This window comes from Trachinotus anak, unplaced genomic scaffold (genome assembly GCF_046630095.1).
Source record: "Trachinotus anak isolate AG129_WGS33_773 ecotype Australia unplaced genomic scaffold, CSIRO_AGI_Tana_v1 ptg000020l, whole genome shotgun sequence".
NCBI lineage: Eukaryota > Metazoa > Chordata > Actinopteri > Carangiformes > Carangidae > Trachinotus > Trachinotus anak.
The window spans coordinates 9,167,235-9,186,964 of NW_027273871.1; the positions used below are offsets into that span (position 1 = coordinate 9,167,235).

Below are 19,730 nucleotides of genomic sequence, written 5' to 3' on the forward strand. Positions count from 1 at the left end.
TGAATCCTTCAATGTGGCCTCAGGTCAACCCCTTCTAAAAACCACACCTGGATCCTAGCTTCTACAGACCTCTGTCCCCTCTAACATTGGAGATTTTAGAAAACTCACCAATCACTGAGATAGCTGTCTTCGTTCTCATGCAGTTACAGTCAAACTACCTTTTTGTTTCTTTTGTATGTGTCTCCGTCACTATTGATCGTGATATACTAATTGATGAGCTAGGAAATGGGCTAGGAAATGGGCTAGGATACCTGGTCTAAACTGGTGAACCTGTCATTAACTTTTTTAGTTTCAGTTGATGATGTGTCCTTTGACTCGTGGCATGCCTCAGGACATCACCTGATCCAACAGTGTTACACCTGGTGACGACTCAGTGTACCCTCTCTTCACAGGTGTCTGGCTGCAGTTAGCAGCTGGATGTCTCAAAATTTTCTTCAATTGAATTTTCTTCACTCCAGCTCAGTTGACACACAGCTGGTCCATACTTTCATGTCCTCTTACACTATTGTAATTCCCAGTCTTCCTGTTTAGGCCAAGATGCTGTTACCTGGTTACAGTCTGTCCAGAAAGGTACCTCTTTACCAGTTCTGACTGAGAATCCTCCCCCTCATCTCTAAGACCTTGAATATCCTGCTCCAGAGTCTGTCAGTGAACTCCTGAGGCCTCACACCTGTGCCAGGCCCTCAGCTCCTCTGACTGAGGCCCACCAGATTTACATCCTAATGGTTTATAGGTGATAGATCAGGTGTCCTCACTCAGCCCCGCCCAGCAGTTTTTTCCTACTTCCTGTTGTGAAGTTGAGAAATGTGCTGAGTGTCAGAAAAGTTTCTTCCATCTGTGTCTGTTTCCTCAGAAAGAAGAATCTATTCAGTCTGAGTCACTCAAACTTCTTCCTCTTTTTCTCTGAGTCTGAAAAACATCAAGTTTCTGTTAAGGTGACGACCGAGTTTATGTGACATCGCTCACACCTTCATCTCCAGGTAACACTCCTGCATCACAAGGTCAAGGTCACAACTATCATCAGCTAAATGTATTTCAAGTATCAAAAGTAAAAGTACTTGCCCCTGTCTGACAGTACTGTTATTATTACTTTGGATACACACTGATGTTGCAGCATTTTACTGTTGTAGCTGCTCCAAGTGGAGCTAATTTAACTACATCAGATACATTTAGCTCAGTCCACTGGTTCCAAACTGAGGGGTCATGGACCTACAGAGGGACAGCAGATGAATGTGTTTTAGGTCACCTCTACTCTGAGCTCTAACATCTGTAATCGTTCTCAGGTGCAGTGATGCTGCTGTTTATGTTTATAAAGCTACACCTGTCAGGTAAATGTGAAGCAGTGAAACGTCCACCATTTTTTAAATGTGTATTACATGTAGATGTACATGTATCAGAGTACATGTACATCTACATGTATTCTGATACATGGGGGACATGATCAGAGTCAGAGACCTGCAGGACGCCTCAATCACTGTCCCTGAGAGAACGGGCTCAGGGAGGGAGGGGCTGGTGAGGGTGGTGTCAGGGTGTTGGGGTTGGAGAGGAAGTTCGTCTCTTCAGTCACATTCAGTTTGACTTCAACCAAACAACACAGAGAGAAAGATGTTGGTCCATTCTCTGCTGCTGTCGATTGCCCTGAGCTGCTGCTGCTCGGCTGAAGGTCAGAAAACAACTCACACTCTTTGTTTACTCTTTGTTTACTCTTTGTTTACTCTGTGTTTACTGTATTTTTATAGTTTTATTAAACATTAATTTACTGTTTATTAATGCAGAGCAGTAAACAAGTAAATGATCATCTATCTATCTATCTATCTATCTATGGGTTTTTATGAGTTTCCGCTGCTCTGAGAGTGTGGAGATACGTGGATCTCACTGGACACTAGTAGAGTGAGCCATGTGAGTACAACCGGAATAACTAAGCACATTTACATGAGGTACTTCAGTGCTGTGTAGTAGTAGTGCATCTGCTGTGTACCTGTTGTGTACCTGCGGTGTACCTGCTGTGTACTTGTACAAACCTGCACTGACATGTGTCTGACGTAGTTACAGCAGGTTCCACTGGAGCAGCTACAAATGCTACTGAAGCATCAATGACTCAGGATCAATAACCAATAATATCAGTTATAATAATATATAATAACATTGTAGTACTTTTTACTTAAGATAAGTACATTATGTGGAAAGGTTTACAGACTGTGGTACTGATACTTTTACTTCTGTTAATGAGCTTCATTCCAGATTATTACGATCATTAACATCAGTGGTGTCTTCACATTTTTACTATTAAAGCAGTTTGTGTTGTGAAAGCTGCAGCAGCTGATTTTCAGATGTACTTTTTAAAGTGCAAGGCTGCAGCAGCACCACCATCAGGACCAACCAGGGGCTGGAAGCTTATAAAACCCTCACTCAGCTCAGACTTCAGAGAATTAGTTAAAGATGAGGTAAAAACAGATCAAACTATAACACTGCAACTTTACAAGTGATGATGATGATGTTGATGATGATGATGATGAACAAGAAGAAAGACACTTAAAGACGTAGCTTCACATGATGAACTGGTCTGTGACACCTTCCCATCACAGACCAGTTCACCACCATCTCCACCACTCCCACAGAGTCGTCTACAAAGAAGAAGTAAGATGAGGAAGTGGGAGAAAAGACCCTCTACACACACATTATCCCAGTGTGTGCGTGTGTGCGTGTGGTCTGTGGTAAAAAATGTGTTTCCTGACTCTCTGAGGTTTCATCACATCGCCCCCCCCCCCGACACAGAAACCTCCTAACTGCAGGATTTTCTTCAAAACAAAACTCTGATTGGTTGGTGTAAAAACCTTGTATGTCTGTGAACAAATCTGATGATCAATAATCAGATTAATCAATAAGATCCTCAGTGGTTAGTTTGACACTAAGATGACACTGAGATGGACTCATTTATCAAACGATTGATGCTTCATGTGTGATCATTTTAAAAATCAATACTAATATTGTGTTACCTTCTTCACACACTGATTATCAGAAATAATCAATAAAGATAGAAAATCAGTCCTGAACTGAAACTGTGGAGATACAAGGTTTTCAACCCTGAACAGAAACAGACCAGGTTAACATGAAACAGACTGATGTCACTGATCCTACAAATTAAAACTAATAATTTAAAACAATAATTAAAAATAATAAAAAAATTAAAACTAGTAACAAAAACTGTTTGCCATTATTACTATTATTATTATTATTATTACTTCTTGTAGTGACATTATCACAGTATAAGTACTTCCTGTAGTTCGAGTATCACATTAAAAGTATTTCCTGTATTGATTTAGTTAGCTAGCTTCCCATTAGCCACTGTGTTGACCTTGAGTCCCATAAATCTATTGACCAAACCTCAGTACTCATCCATATCATTCATACTGACACTGAGATTCGCAATACAACGCAACCGTATGATACACAACATCCAACACAGACTCACAACCTGACACCTTTATATTTACCTGTTCTCTATTAACCTGTAGTTGTACCTGGAGGCAGTGTAATCATCGTGTCTGTGGAGCTGAACAACAGTGTAGCTGTGATAACACTAATGTTCACACTGTCTGTTTAATTCAGTAGTTAGGTATGGATTGCCTTATAGCAGCCACGTCTCTGCCCATTTTCACCACCTTCTGATCAATACAGCTGATCAACAATGATCCCAATCACTTTGCTTTTGTTACTGCATATTCTGAATATTCTATTTACAGTTATAGGTTGTTTTATTCACTTTAACTCCTCATTTAAAACCACACTCAGTTCTCCAGATGTGTGTGCATGATTCAAAATTGGAGGGTAATCATTTGTAAAAATGGAAATGAAGCTCAGTCCGAAACAACTTCCAGACACCCTCTGCTCTTCCCTCAGAATAACACCATTAAAATGTACAGCATGTTTCCTGTTGGTGAGATAACTTTATATCCAGCAGCAGCTGCTTCAGAGACATAACACTAATCAATAATAATTATGATCAAGTATCAGCTGCACTGAAATCCAACGACACTGCACCAGAAACTCTTTATTCTCAGTTTCTTTCATCCAGTCGTCTGAGTTCATTAGAGTTTATATAAATGTTGAAACTGTATTTAAGTCATTCTTAAACAAACACTGTTCTCTCCACCGTTTGACTTAAGGCAGATTCAGACCTGAGAGGGAACCTGGGTATTTTCTGTTCTACAGGACAAACACATGTCTCTAAACTTAAATTTATGATAAATTAAAACTAGCATCAGTTCAATAACTTCACATCCAGGTTATCGACACCTGAGGGTCATTCAGTACTATCTCATAATGATTTCACATTTTTACCAAACAAACTTTTTCAAATTTAACTTTATTTATTTATTATTATTCTGTTTATGACCTGTCAGAAAACCTGAATTCAACTAAACTTAAATCACTGACAGAATATTTCCATCTGCTTCCAAACTGTTTTTCTTCACATCAATTCGCTACATATGCTCCATATTTATCTAATGCCATCCATCCATTGTCTATACTGCTTATCTGAACTGGGTCGCAGGGGGGCTGTGGCCAATCCCAGCCGACACTGGGGGAGGGTGAGGGCGGGGTACACCCTGGACAGGTCCCCAGTCTATCACAGGGCTGACTCATAGAGACAAACAACCATTCTCACTCACATTCACACCGACCGGTAATTTAGAGTCTAATGTGCATGTCACGCAGACATGGGGAGAACATGCAAACCTAGAACACACGGGACACGAACACCGGGATTCAAACCCAGAACCTTCTTGTTGTGAGATGACCAGGCAGCCTGGTGTCTCCCTCCTGTGTTTGATTTCTTTTGCCTCAACTCTGTGTCTTAGTTTGATTTTCATCAGTTCCTTCATTTACAGATTAGTAAACACATCAGAATCATCCTCACATAAAACTGTTCACCTGTTGATATTTCCTACATCAGCATTTATCATCATCCTCTTCAGTGTTATTTGGATCATTAGTTTTCCTCTTAATTAACCATCAGCTCTGCAACATGTTGTTGGTTTGTGAAAACCTGAGATTGAGTGAACAACTCTTTAAAATCCAGTCAACGGTTAAATCTTCCAAAACATAGATTTCCTCATTTAAGACACATTTAACATTTCACATATTGCATCCAGATACATCACTGTTGTATTTGTTCATATGTAACAATGATCAGTTCAGTCTGAGCTCCTCCCTCGATCGTACTGGTGTTTGGTTCTGGACATGTATCTCTTCTTGGAGCTGTTTATTGTTGAATCTTAAGGTTCTATTCTTAACACTTCTGGTTCATAATTCCCGTGTATCATAAATTTCCTTTAATCAACATGACAACAATCAGATCAACACAAAGACAACCAGACACACACAAACACACACACACAGTAAAGGGTACAAACACAAAGCCTGACACATATTCTGAACCTTAAAGTCTCCATCCTGGTTCTTATGAACTTATGACGTGGTTTAAAGGCTGATGCCTCAGTGTTTCCCAGCATGCCTCAGGGGGGATCAGTACTTCACTATAAAACTCTTATTTTACTGGCAGAGGTTTTACTTCTGTTTCTTATTTTGGCCTTTTTTACTTTCTAATCTGAGGTGTATACACACACACACACACACACACACACACACACACACATACTTGTACTTCCATCTTTGTGAGGACACTCATTGACATAATGCATTCCCTAGCTCCTTACCCTAACCTTAACCATCACAACTGAGTGCCTAATCCTAACCTTGACCTTAACCTAATTCTAACCATAACTCTAAAACCAAGTCTTAACCCTCAAAATGTGATTTGAAGGTGTCACAAAAAGTGAGGACCGGCCAAAATGTCTTCACTTTCTCAAAATGTCCTCACTCTGTTAGTAAAATACTTTTTTTGGTCCTTACTATGTAGCAAGTACAAGTACACACACACACACACACGCACACACACACACACACACAGACACACACACACACTTGTGTTTGTCTTTCTATTGTCTATCTATCTGGCTGAGTGGTGGCACTACAACACGACTACTAATACGTCAATTAACTTTACACAGAACCTGTGAAACATTTACCATATAGGCCTGAATATAATATAACCCTGATTATGAGAGGACCCCCCCACTGTTGTGGTATAATTGTTGTTATATCACAACAGTGGAAGTAATAAAAAGTAAACTGGAGAGAGATAACTTAACCAGACTGCAGCAGTGAGTTTGTTCAGTAAGTAAGTGTCAGGCAGCAGGAATCAGACAAGACATCCAGTGTCCACGTCTCTACCTGCTCTGATTAAAGGACTGAGGGAGTTTATCAGTGTTTTCATTTACAGCTGCATTTAGTTTGGTGACCTGTAAAAGAGACACTTCAGTCAGTCTCGGGCTGCAGCATCAGCGTACAGCTGTTTCCTGAAGGAGGAGGAAATGTGATTCATATCAGATCATCAGAGATGTTCAGACGACCAGTTCAACCAGTAACCAGTGAAACCAATGGATTATCCCACAGTTACAACATATCAGGAGAGTCTTATTTATACACACACACACACACACACACACACACACAGTTTCACTTCTTGTTTTTTCTCAGAAACATTCAGATTGTGAAACTCGATGACGTGAATCTTCAACTGTCACATGAAGCTTCACAACAAATCTTTCTTCTTCTATTTATAATATTTGTTGATCTGTGATTGATCAGTGATTGATCAGCCTGACTCCACTCTGTCAGTTATTAGAAACCTGAACGCCTGCTGATTATAGAATAACTGTTTAAGAGCTGTTTTAGTATGATATCTCTTGTTCACCGACTGTGATTAATCTGTGATTGATCTGTGATTGATCCGTGACTGATCTCTTCAGAACATTACATTACTACATTTATCCACAGTCCTTAGCTTCAACAGCCTGAGTCAAGTATGAAGTGGTTTTATTAAGATGTTCAGTCTATTGAGGGAAATTCTCTCTGAGGTTCTCTGACTGTTCCACCTCAGGTTTGTTCCCACAACTTTTTCAAGTAAGCTTCAGGAACACTTTTAACTCAATAAACTTTCAGTAAAGGCTCGCTGTTCTGTCTGTTCTATTCTGTCTGTTCTATTCAGTGTGTTTGGTTTGGTTTGGTTTTGTTCTATTCTATTCTGTTCTGTTCTGTTCTGTTCTGTCTGTTCTATTCTGTTTGTTCTATTCTGTTCTATTCTGTTCTATTCTGTCTGTTCTGTTCTGTTCTGTTCTGTTCTACTACTCTGTTCTGTTCTGTTCTGTTCTGTTCTATTCTGTTCTGTTCTGTCTGTTCTATTCTGTTCTGTTCTGTTCTGTTCTATTCTGTCTGTTCTGTTCTGTTCTGTTCTGTTCTGTTCTGTTCTATTCTGTTCTGTTCTGCTCTGTTCTGTCTGTTCTGTTCAGTTCTGTTCTGTTCTGTTTCCTCTGTGGAGAAATATCAAACTGTTTCCATCTGTAAACGTTTTCATGCTCTGGAGTTTCCTGTTGTATCCACCCAATGGCTGTTGAGATATTTCCATGTGAACCAAAATGGTGGACAGACTGAACAATGTTACCATGCATAGAGCGATGTCGCTAACATGACTAAAAACATGGCTGTGGTGTCATGTGACCTCAGTCACTGGCTGAGACACCTGTCAAACCAAAATCATCTTAACATCCCCGTCACTAATTCGTAATATAACAGGACCTTTAGTTTGAAAACCCCAGGAAAATAAATCCTGTGCGTGTAGTGTAAAACCTGAAGTTTTGACTTCAGTCGTCTTCACTGCAGGTGATCACCATGACAACCCACCTGCCGACATCATGATGGGCACTGCCCAATCAGATGATGAACATCAGCATCCAGAGGCACTGTGGAGAAAGAAGGTCCTGGATCTGCTGACACAGCTGGTCCTGACCCAACAGGAGGTCGCAAGAGATCAGGTCAAGGTGGTCCAACTGCTCGGCATGTTGGGAACTCAGGTGAGCCAAGTTTAGTTTAGTTTAGTTTATCTGAAATTTAGTTGAGACATTTAATTCAGCTTAGTTTAGTTAAGTCTATCTGAGTTGTAGTTTTGTTAAGTTTAGTTTATGTGAGGTTTAGTTTAGTTTAGTTTATCTGAGATTTAGTTTAGTTTAGTTTAGTTTAGTTTAGTTTAGTTTAGTTTAGTTTAGTTTAGTTTAATTCAGCTTATGTCTATCTGAGGTTTAGTTTAGTTAACCTGAGGTTTCATTGAGTTTGGTTTATCAGAGGTTTAGTTTAAATCGGATAGATGTTCATCACTAGTCAGACCCACTTTGACTAAACTAACCTGGGTGTGTTGCTGTGCCCTTAGGGTTCCCAGCAGATCCAGGATCTGCAGAATGTGGCTCGTCACCAGAGTCTGCTGGTTGAAAACCATCAGGCTTTACTGCTGCAGACATCTCGAATCGCCACCCACCTGCAGGATATCCCCAAGAAACCTGCTGCTGCCAACCAGTGAGATCCTCTGGTCCTCTACTGGCAGCCGATGAAATCATCTGTTTGTAATGACAGTGAAATGTGTTCTAAACCAGCCAATAAAGTTAATCTGTACTTATTCAAATAGCCAGTGATTTTGATGGTTTATACCAATTAACCAATGAGATTGTTATTGATTCATTATTAACCTTTTAACCATGAGCAAACCTGTTGTCAGTTAATCAATGAGAATGATTTTCTGTATCAATATGCTGATAGATTTGAACATACAAGATTCATTTTGGCTTATCATTTGTTTTTCTAAGATGAAGTAGGACATAGTTTCTGCGAGGTATCTTAGATCACAACACTTTTCACTTCATCAGTTGCTTACATCACAGCAATTCATTGGACAAACTTAGGTTGATTTTGATCCTTTTGTTCAAACTAAATGTGATGTCAATGATTTTTAACTTTGAATGGGCCCTAAATAAAGACATGCTCTATCATCCATCCAGTGGTAGTGTTTCTGTGTTTTACAGTGAACTTGGTTGTTTTTGTTCTCTACTAACCCTAACCCTAACCCTTCCTCACAGGTTAGTGTGTTCAGGTGCTGCTATTGTTAATGTTCCTGTTGTGTTTCAGTGTTGTTGTTGTACATATATTATATTTACCATTCCTTTGTGTCAGATTCTCCTGCTGCTCCATCAATCCAAATGAACTCCATCTTCCTGCCAAATCAAACCGAGGAGGTTCTGACTGCTGGCTCCACCTTCACCCTCAGTTGCCATGGTAACGGTTCAATACATTGGTCGAGCACTGCATTTCGTCTACTGGGAAACCTGCCTGACCCAGTGGTGGTAAACAGTTCAGTTCCTCGACATACTGGGACATACCGCTGTGGGTACACCACCCAGGGCCTGGAACACCTGGACACCTGGATCCACCTGTACATCAAAGGTAAGATCATCTAAGGCCACACCCCCTGCCACAGTCAGATGGCTGAATCCAAACAGAAAACTATGTCAGGAGTTTGCGTTTCCCAACATTTGTAGTCCCTCTAATCTCTGCTTGGTTCCTGTTCCTAGTGGAAAAACACCTTTAGGTAGATGATAACAACTCCCCTGTTAACAGTGGTGTTTTTTTTATGCTTCATTGTGACCTAAAAATGACCTCCAGTTTCCTGTAATACATTTCTCAGACCCCACCAACCCTGCCAGTGTGTTCGTCACTCCTCGTAGTGTCCCTGGTGTCAAAGAAGGCCAGGACTTCCTCTTCAAGTGTCTGCTGACTGACCCATCTGTGAAAAACCTCACCCTCCAATCAGAGGGCAGGGCTGGGGACAGGGGGCACGGCCTGCCCCATGGCATGAATGTAACCTTTGACCCCCGCAGAGGAGCACTAATCCAAGACCTGCAGATGTCATTCAATGGACGCTATGTCTGTTCAGGCTGGAAGGACGGAACACAGTTCAGATCCAAACCTGTAGACCTGTTTGTGGTCCCCAGTAAGACCTGTCTGCTTGTCTACCTTTTAACTGTAATTGTTCTGTTGGTCTCTCCACCTGACTTTCGTCTGTCTACCTGTCTGATTGCAGACCATTCTCCCTCCCTGTCTGTCAGTCAGGATGAATTTGTCTGTCTGGAAGGAGAAAAATTTGAGGTCACCTGTCTGACTAGTAACCCCTCCCACCTCTACTACCTCACCTGGACACACCCAAACATACAGGTGAGAAGGAAGTGACCTGTGCGTCTGTGCCCCAGACAAACTGATTTGATGTTCATTGGTTGTTTGGTTTGTTTCAGACACTGAATGTGTCCAGCAGCAGACACTATAGTAACCACCGCCTGTACATCAATGGCACTCTGACTGTCTCTGCTGTCAGTCTGAAACACAGTGGACCATACACCTGTACTGCCATCAGCGAAGCTGGAGTCGCCACGGGAACCACATGGCTCAGAGTTCTGGGTAAGAAAATTTGGTTGAAAGACAATTATTATACCGACACAGAACAAGATAACAACCTGTGTGGAACAAGAATATAAGTCATATTCTTATAGGGAGCAAGATAAACGCTTTACAAAACATTGTTATCATTAGGATAAGACACATAGGAACAAGATAATAACACATGGAAACAAAACAATAACATATGGGAACAAGATAATAACACGTGGCAAAAAGATATTGACACAGGGCAACAAGACAATATAATTGTACAAAATAAGATAGTAAAACACACAAATAGTAACTTGTGTGGACAAGATAAAACATGCGGAATTAAGTCAGTAATTTATGGAAATAAAATGTAAACTTTTAAGAGTAAGACAGACTCAATGTTGAGTTATATTTACTCTCTCCTCTTCTTCTTTAGATCGTCCCTACCTAAGGATCTACCTGCAACCCATGCAGCATGCTAATGCTAACACCAGAACCAAAGATGTCAAGGACCTGTTTGCTAATGTTAACAACATGCCAGTGGAGCTGCAACAAGAGCCAGGCACTGACATCAGCAGTGGCTCACTGGAAGTGAATGGGGAAATGCTTGTTGGCCCCAAAGGAACATATGCGAATGGTGCCAGCAATACCAGTATTAGTGGCAGTAGAAGAGTGGAGGTGTATGAAGACCAAGATGTGAAGCTAACATTTGTGATGGAGGCGTATCCTCCAATCAGGAACCACAACTGGACAACACCAACACACATAAAAAGCCACAACAACACCATGTACCAGGAGAGCTACACTGCTAATGGTTACAGGTTAGCATGCTAACAACTACAGACTAACACACTAACAGTCAGTGCTAACTGCTACTACAGGCCAACATTATCAGATTTCTACTGCAGGTTGGACAGAGACCTGACAGAGACTTAAAGGGTTGTTAAGGTAGTTTTCTTCATGTTTCAGGTCAGAGGCGAGCCTGCTGCTGCGGCGGGTCCGTCAGGAGGATCGAGGTCAATACTTGTTTCATTTCTCAAACTCGTTCTTCAGCGGCCTGCACAGCATCGACCTCAGAATCTACCGTAACTTTTACTCCTCCTCTTCCTCACTGCAGCAGTTTTCCTTTTGTCTTCTGAGCACATGACCTATAAATGTTTTACCAACTGCAGATCTTGTTGTTTCTTGCTCTGTTTATACTCTGTAGCCAATAAATATATAAAATAAACTGTCTTTTCTCAGGTCCTCCAATAGCTGTGGTTAGTCTGCAAAATGACACTCTGACCTGCAGCAGCTCTGGATATCCACTACCCACAATCCTCTGGTACAACTGCCCCGGCATCCAGGACACGTAGGTACCACACAGATTGACAGTTTTTAGAGTCTGAACCTGAAAGTATGACGTTTGTCCTGAAGGTGGCGCTAGAGGAAAATCAAACAATTTTGGTACACTAGTTGTGTTATAGATGTTGTTACATTGTGTTTGTAAATTTGTGAGACATGCAAGCTGTCTTTTTGTGCTGGTGTTTTGTGTGCACAAAACAATCACAATAAACAACATTGTGAGGGACTGAGTCGTAAGGCGATGAGGAGTCACAGGTATTTTATCAAAAAAAGTTTATTTATTCCAAATTAACAAACTTCAAATTACAAAAAACAAACCAAACCAGTCTGGGCCGATAAAAGAGGTCAAAGTAACAAAACTAACTGAAGCAAAATAACCTAGAGCTCAACCTAACTCAACTGACCCACAGACAAAGAACACAAGGGAACATATATACTGGCTGATCAGACCAGCTAAGGCACACAGGGGGATAACATTAAAACTAACAATTTAACTAACAAATAAACAAACAGGACAGTTGGTCCCAAGCTTAAAACAATATCTAATAACCCTGCACAACAAAAATATACTATCCAACTAAGATCTAAATAAGTAAATAATCAAACATAAGAACTCCAATCCCCCCCATACTGACAGATACTTAGTTCAGTCCTAATTAACACATCCCCTATAAAAGTCTCCAGCTTCCTTAAGAGTGTCCTTTGCTTGACCCCAGCCAGCTGACCCAGGCAGCAGAGGTAAGGAAACCCCGAGCACCAACAAAACAGAAAGAATTAACACATCTTAAGGGAACTTATATAAATAAACACAAATGTTAAATGTAGAGAAAACTAACTAAACATGTACTGCCAATTAAACTAAATAATAAAATATGAAATAAAGAACTATGTGTCCTTCTTTATGTGTTTACATGTATGTGCAATATGGGTGTAAAGTGTAAAGAAAACCTAAAATAACTAAAGAGATGTCAGTGCATGGGGTTACCCACTTTTAATGTGTGGCTGCAAATGTGGCCATCACAAACATCAACAAATTTCTGTGATGAATATTGTTTCAAAGATGTTTCAAATCTCTGAGCTGCTTTGGAGACTTACTGAATCATGTTCTCGTGTGTCTGGAGTAAATCTAATCATTGGATTAATTTGTAATTTTCAAAACTAAGATAAAAGAATTCATCTCTCTATAAATCAAATTAACTTTATTGACTTAACTATGAAGAATCATTCAGCGGAAAATGCCACCGACACAACATGAGTGAACACAACAGATAAAACACTGTCACCTCCTCTGCAGGTGTGGAGATGTCTTCACCTATCTGGTGTCTCCAACTGATGTGACCTCACAGGAGGAAGAGGAGCAAGAAGAAGAGGTGGAGCAACACCTCCATCTGTCAGCTGGGGATGTCACAGTCGAGTGTGTTGCCAAAAATGTGATGGGAGAGTCACGTGAAGTCTTTATTCCTCGGATGACTCAGAGTACGAACATGTTGGGTTATTCTTTAAATTGGTGTAAAGCCCTTTGTGGTTTAAGGTTCTACACAGTTAAACTTTGCTGAATACATCTTACTGAATACACTGTTGCTGTTTGTTTAGGTTCTGCAGGAGAACCTCAAACATTCTTCACTCCAGCTCTGATTGGAGTTCTGAGCACTGCTGCTGTCCTCCTCCTGCTGCTATTGGTCATCATTTACCAATGGAGACAGGTACATGTGCTCATCATCCTGTGGACCCAAGTGTTCACAGGAAGAGATGAAAACATAAAATCAGGATGTGAGTGATGAAGAACTTGTTCTCCTCAGTTGGTTCTTTCTCTGTTTTCTTACTGAGGGTCCAGTTCATCCAAGACGATGTGAAAGTAAACCAGTCTCACTGTCCTCTGAGCAGTTATGCTCACACATCCTCATGTTAAATAAGACACAGATGCAGACTTACTTGGTTCTTTCTCATTGTCTTGGTACAATATAGATCAGACAGCTGCAGAGTCTGGAACATGGACTCTGGTTAAACCCCACTGTGAATATTGCAGGGAGTTGATCACCATCTTATTTCTGATGAAACTGGATCAGCTGAAGTTTTCAACTCCATAACGTTTCAACTCTTCTTCTTCTACCAGAAACCCAAATATGAAATTCGCTGGAAAATCATCGAGAGCACAGATGGTAACAACTACATCTTTGTTGACCCTTCCCAGCTGCCGTACAACCACAAGTGGGAGTTTCCACGAGACAAACTCCGCCTCGGTACAAAACTGTCTAATTCAAAACCAGATTATATGACAAAGATGTTCAGTCCAACACCAGAGCAGAGAGGTGTTTCAAATTAATAGTCAGTGTGGATCATTGAGAGCTGATGTCACCAGATTTACCATCTGTTGTTCAGGTGTGTTCAGTCTGTATTCTGTTTTGCCCTTGACCTTTGACCTCTCTGGTATCAGGTGCTGTTTTGGGTTCTGGGGCATTTGGGAAGGTTGTCGAGGCAACGGCTTACGGTCTGGGAACTGACAACGTCACCCGAGTCGCCGTCAAGATGCTCAAACGTCAGTCCACAAACCTTCATCAGCCTCATCATTGTTATTACATGTGGAACTAATTACTGTTGTACTGAGATGATCTGATGTGTTAATGAACAGCCAGTGCGCACTTGGAGGAACGTGAAGCTCTGATGTCAGAGCTGAAGATCCTCAGCCATCTTGGTTACCATGACAACATCGTCAACCTGCTGGGAGCCTGCACTCAAGGAGGTGATGATGGTTTTAATCATTTCAGTGTAAAACTACAGCCATGTCATAAAAGCAGAGATGTTCAGAGAAAGTGAGACGGACCAACACACTGTTCGTCTGCACACTGTTCACACTGTGTGGATAAACATGTACCTTGAAGACTAAAGGTAAAAATGTCAAACAAGTTGTTCAAACTGAATCTTCTGATGGCTCTATGGTCCAGTAAAATCCAGGATAGAATTTAAAATCCTCCTCCTCACCTACAGAGACATTAATGGTCAGGCACCATCGTACCTTGGAGAGCTTATAGTTCCCTATTTTCCCAATAGGACACTTCGTTCTCTAAATACAGGTCAACTTGTGGTTCCCAGAGTTTGTAAGAGTAGAATGGGGGGCAGAGCCTTCAGCTATCAGGCTCCTCTCCTGTGGAACCAGCTCCCAGTGTGGGTTCAGGAGGCAGACCCCCTCTCTACCTTTAAGATCAGGCTTCAAACTGTCCTGTTTAGTAAGGCTTATAGTTAGTGTTGGCTCGGGTATGTCCTGACCCATCCCTTAGTTATGCTGCTATAGAGCTAGACTGCTGGGGGATTCCCATGATGCATTGGGCTCTCTCTCTCTCTCCCCCTCTCTCTGTCCTCATTCTGCAGGTCTCTCTGCCTCTGGAGCAGCAGGATCCAGATCCACCACTACTCATCATTACTATTACCCACTGTTATCTGTCATTATTATTGATAACACCATTACCTACACAGCTGTTCCTGGTCTCTCTCTCTCTCTTTTCTCCTCTCTCCTCCCCCCACCCCCCCTTTTTCTCCTCCTAAACCCAATCGGTCGAGGCAAACCCCCTCCCACCCTGAGCCTGGTTCTGTTGGAGGTTTCTTCCTGTTAAAAGGGAGTCCTGCTCCTGAAGCGTCATGAAGACGCTATACTTCAATATTTTGCAATTCTTGATTATTTTAATGTTTTCCTTTTTGTATTTTATTGTTGGACAGTGACCAGACAAAATCACATCAGCTCTCTAACCCTTTAACCTCTCATCACCACCACCCCACCAGGCCCCATGCTGATGATCACTGAGTACTGTAGCCATGGCGACCTGCTCAACTTCCTGCGGGCTCATGCTCAGGACTTCATGACGTCCATTTTGAGTTTGGATGAAGTCGAGGAGGAGGCTTTCTATAAGAACATGGCCACCCAGAACACCAGACTCAGGAGGTCCGAATTATTTTTGTTTCAACTGGCTGATCCACATTTCAAATAGTTATGATAGAAAATCTGTAAACACAGGTGCTTCATAAGTTTGATGATAGTGTCAGTTCAATAAAACCATAATCTGTGACACAGAGTTAACCAATATGTACTGATGATATCGCCTGATGTTACTAAGTAATCACTAGTTAACACTAAGAAATCTTACAGACCAGTTAGATTTACACCTGTGGAAAGAAGTTCAAAGCATCAAGGGGAACAGACACAACATGCTCACCCTCCATGTCCACGATGCTCTCCACAGGACCACAGCACCTGTCCATACCTGTGAGGAGCTTGTTGGTACCAGATCCTGAACAATAAATCACATTCATATTTAATAAAACATATAAGTCATCCCATGGGGAGGACCCTGGGCCAATTCGACTCGTCTTCACATCTGTTCTTGAGACAAAGAATTAATTTGTCAGTGACGTGCAAACATATTACCTGAAAACCTGAAGAAGGAAAAAGTTCTTCACAAGAAAAATGTTTGTGTAAAAGACTATATCATCAGCATTGAGTAACAGAAACATAGACGAAAATGTGACTTCCTGTGAAACATCTTATACTGTTGAAACCTCTGTGTTTGACCTTGAAAGCAAATATTTGGACATTGCAGTGTTTCTGGAGCTGTGAGGTCACACTGACATAAGATGAGTCATCAGCTGTGTGGCCTCCAGCTAACTTCTGACATCCTATCATATGTGTTTCAGTGACAGTGGAATCTCATGCTCCTCAGAGTATCAGGAGATGCTGCCCGTTCTGAGTCCAGGACAAACACACCAGGGTACCAACCTGAACACACCTGACACATAGTTTCTGTCTCTGTGAGGTCAGACCTGTCTAACTCCCTGTCTGTCTCTCAGGTGTACAGACAGATAGCCTATCTGTCAGTGACCTCATGAGGTTTTCCTACCAGGTGGCTCATGGTCTGGACTTCTTATCCACCAGAAATGTAAGAAAACATACAAACGTTTGTCTATACTTTGACAATGCTCATTGATATAATGCAACCACAAAACCCAACCTGAATGATCCTTAAAACCTTCAAACTGTCCTGTGAAGTAATAAGGACCAGCCAGAATGCCCTCACAATGTACAAGAGTCCTTACAAAGTAGAAGAGTCCTAACAATGTAGAAAAGTACTCACAATGTACAAGAGTCACCACAATTTAGAAAAGTCCTCACAATGTAGAAATGTCCTCTACAATGGTTTAATATTGAAACCGGTTGTCATTAAAATACACATGCACCATTATATCAGCAGTTAAACTTTTGTAACAGTCTCTCTCTATCACCTGTTTCTCACCTGTGTGTCGTCTGTTGGTGTGTCACCTTTCTGTCTCTTTATCAGTGTATCCACAGAGATGTGGCAGCAAGAAACGTCCTGCTGACTGATCGTCGTGTTGCAAAGATCTGTGACTTTGGTTTGGCTCGAGACATTCGCAATGATGACAGCTACATAGTTAAAGGAAATGTCAGTGTTTCAACAACAACACAATGTTACCTGTTAGAGTAAACAACAACACTCTGTACCTGTTCAGACTTCTGCAGGGTCCTAAATGTTCATTACTCTCTTCTTCCTGTTGACAAAATAAGACGCCTGAAGTCTAATGCAGAAATTCTACATTTTACTGAGACACATTTGGGAGAAAAGTTTTACGAATGATAACATTTTTGTTAACTCATCTCTGTTTCTCTGATAACAACTTCCATGGCAACAGATACAATCCAGGTAGAATCAGGTGAAGCATCAGGCCACACCCACAACAACACTCACTTGACACTTCCTGTGGGTTTTATTGTGACAGGCCCGCCTCCCAGTGAAGTGGATGGCTCCAGAGAGCATCTTTCAGTGTGTTTACACCATACAGAGCGACGTCTGGTCGTATGGAGTCTTACTGTGGGAGATCTTCTCTCTGGGTAATCATGGCAACACTAGACATCCTGTCACATAACAGCTCTGATCTTGATCAATAGTGATCATTGATTACGACATTAGGCACTTCAGTGGTCCTGGTCCTTTCAGTTTTATTCTCTGAGTTTGTTCTGTGGAGAGTCTCCATATGTTACTATGGAGACGACATCCAGAACTGTGACATCAGTGTTAAATCACATCATCTGACCTCTGACTGTCTCTGTGTTTACCTGTTAAGGTAAGAGTCCATATCCAAACATTGCTGTGGACTCTAACTTCTACAAGATGATCAAAGATGGCCACCACATGTCTCAGCCAGACTTCGCTCCAGCAGAGATGTAAGGCGACAGATTCATTGTAATGTTAATAAAATTATGTTGAATTTAACACTCACCTGTCCTCTCAGGTATCAGTTGATGACTCTCTGCTGGAGTCTGGAGCCCACTGACAGACCAACTTTCAAAATGATTGGTCAGCTCATCCACAGGCTCTTCCCCTCTGCCAATGACACGTCGTCACATCACAGCCACCAGGTGAGGACCAATTAGAAGGTTTTTGTGCCCTCAGCTTTGATTGACAGGCTTTTAACCCAGAGTAGAACCCAGAGTTTTTCTTTATCTCTCCCTAGCCAATGTACAGAAACATTGATGAGTGCAGAGAAGAAGAAGAGGAGGAGGAAGGAGGAGGAGAAACACTGAAGAGAGGAATAGAACAGGATGAGCAGAGAGGTACTAACCTAGGATGACATCAGCTGTTGCTAAGAGACAGTTTACCTGTAAACCTGATTCTACTCCCTACCCCGACCCTCTCAGAGCTCCATGATGAAGAAGAGAAGATGAAGAACATCTACCAGCTCTCCTGACTGTCTCGTCCAATCAAGATCTGTTTCTCGTGTTGTTCTATTGTTTCTCATTTTTACTTTATTAACAAATGAAAACTGAGAACGAGTTGATAGCACATTGCTGACGAAGCGAAGTCCATCCTCCTCACTGCTGAAAACTTTGTGGATAATCTTTGACTTTGAGATGAAACCTCCAGCCTGAACAGATATGAACGGATGTCTGGGTGGTGCTCTGGTGTCCATGTGTGAGGTGGAGTAATTTAATCCTCTGCTCTGACTGGACAGTTGTTTTCTGACAAACCTTCATCAGCACACATCAACTGCGTTCTGATTTTTGTCCGGTTTTTATGTCGTTAATAACTCATCATAGAGAACTGGGAGGCCATCAGCTTCCCTCCACTTGGTTTAAAGTTTACAAAGTTTAAGTTTTTGGTGCAGTTTGAGATAAAACAACTTTCTGCTGGACTCACCAGGCTGTTTGTTGAGTCTTTCAGGTCTCATTCACGATGAATAGCAGCCGTCAGTGTCCCAGCTTTTTGAATTTGTCTGTGAACGCAGCATCTCAAAGCCAGGTCTGTTTCTGCAGCAAGGTTAACCTGCTGCCGATCTGATGGTTTTATCAACAACAACAAACTACAACAAACACATCGAGCAACAAAAAACGCTTATAAAAGATTTTTAAAAGCACAACCAATCTAGTCCAATCAAATCCAATCAAATGTAATCAAATTCAGTCAAATTCAATCAAATGTGTTTTTAAAGTTTTCATTCCTGACTTACCACCAAACCAAATTGTGGTCCAGGATTTTTGGGTGTGCAGGGTTTTACCTTCATCAGATATTTGAACCTCTGCAGTGACAGCAGAGACTGACACTGGACAATGGATTTAACGGATTAATCCAGTCTCAGGTACAGAGTCTGGATCTGGTGGGATCCGGTCTGAACTCTGGCAGCTACACATCCACCTTATTTACTGAGTTGGCTGTTAAAGGGTTTGATCTCAGCAACATTTAATTATGTCATTTTAATTGTTATTGATTTGATTTTGATCCAGACGTTCTCCTGTGTGACTGATCAGAAGTGTATTTTCATGTTTTATAGTCACATGTCAAAATAAAATCAGACTAACAGCAGATTTATTAAAGTTTGTTTTCACACTCACCTGCTGAAACACATTCTGACATCTGCTCTACATGAATCTACAAACTGCTGTAAAATCACATGTTTATATATTGATTTTAATAATAAACATTCACAGTAACATTTCTAATATGCATTTCTAATTC

At 41.3% G+C, this 19,730-nt stretch overlaps 1 protein-coding gene across 2 annotated transcripts; it reads left to right on the forward strand.

Moving 5' to 3' along the window:
- The first annotated feature begins 1,553 nt into the window (after positions 1–1,553).
- On the forward strand, positions 1,554–19,714 carry csf1rb (colony stimulating factor 1 receptor, b). Of its 2 annotated transcripts, XM_071506133.1 has the most exons (22): positions 1,554–1,663; positions 9,124–9,393; positions 9,635–9,940; positions 10,031–10,161; positions 10,239–10,401; positions 10,808–11,192; positions 11,341–11,456; positions 11,614–11,722; positions 13,010–13,191; positions 13,309–13,418; positions 13,829–13,955; positions 14,150–14,251; positions 14,345–14,455; positions 15,490–15,649; positions 16,399–16,472; positions 16,552–16,640; positions 17,040–17,162; positions 17,497–17,608; positions 17,842–17,941; positions 18,010–18,136; positions 18,232–18,331; positions 18,416–19,714. In XM_071506133.1, exons 1-22 carry the CDS (start codon positions 1,606–1,608, stop codon positions 18,463–18,465), a joined length of 3,105 nt encoding a protein of 1,034 aa, XP_071362234.1. In that variant the 5' UTR covers positions 1,554–1,605; the 3' UTR covers positions 18,466–19,714. The 2 variants fall into 2 exon arrangements, with proteins under 2 accessions (XP_071362234.1, XP_071362235.1); XM_071506134.1 differs by lacking the exon at positions 18,232–18,331.
- The last annotated feature ends 16 nt before the right edge of the window (positions 19,715–19,730 follow it).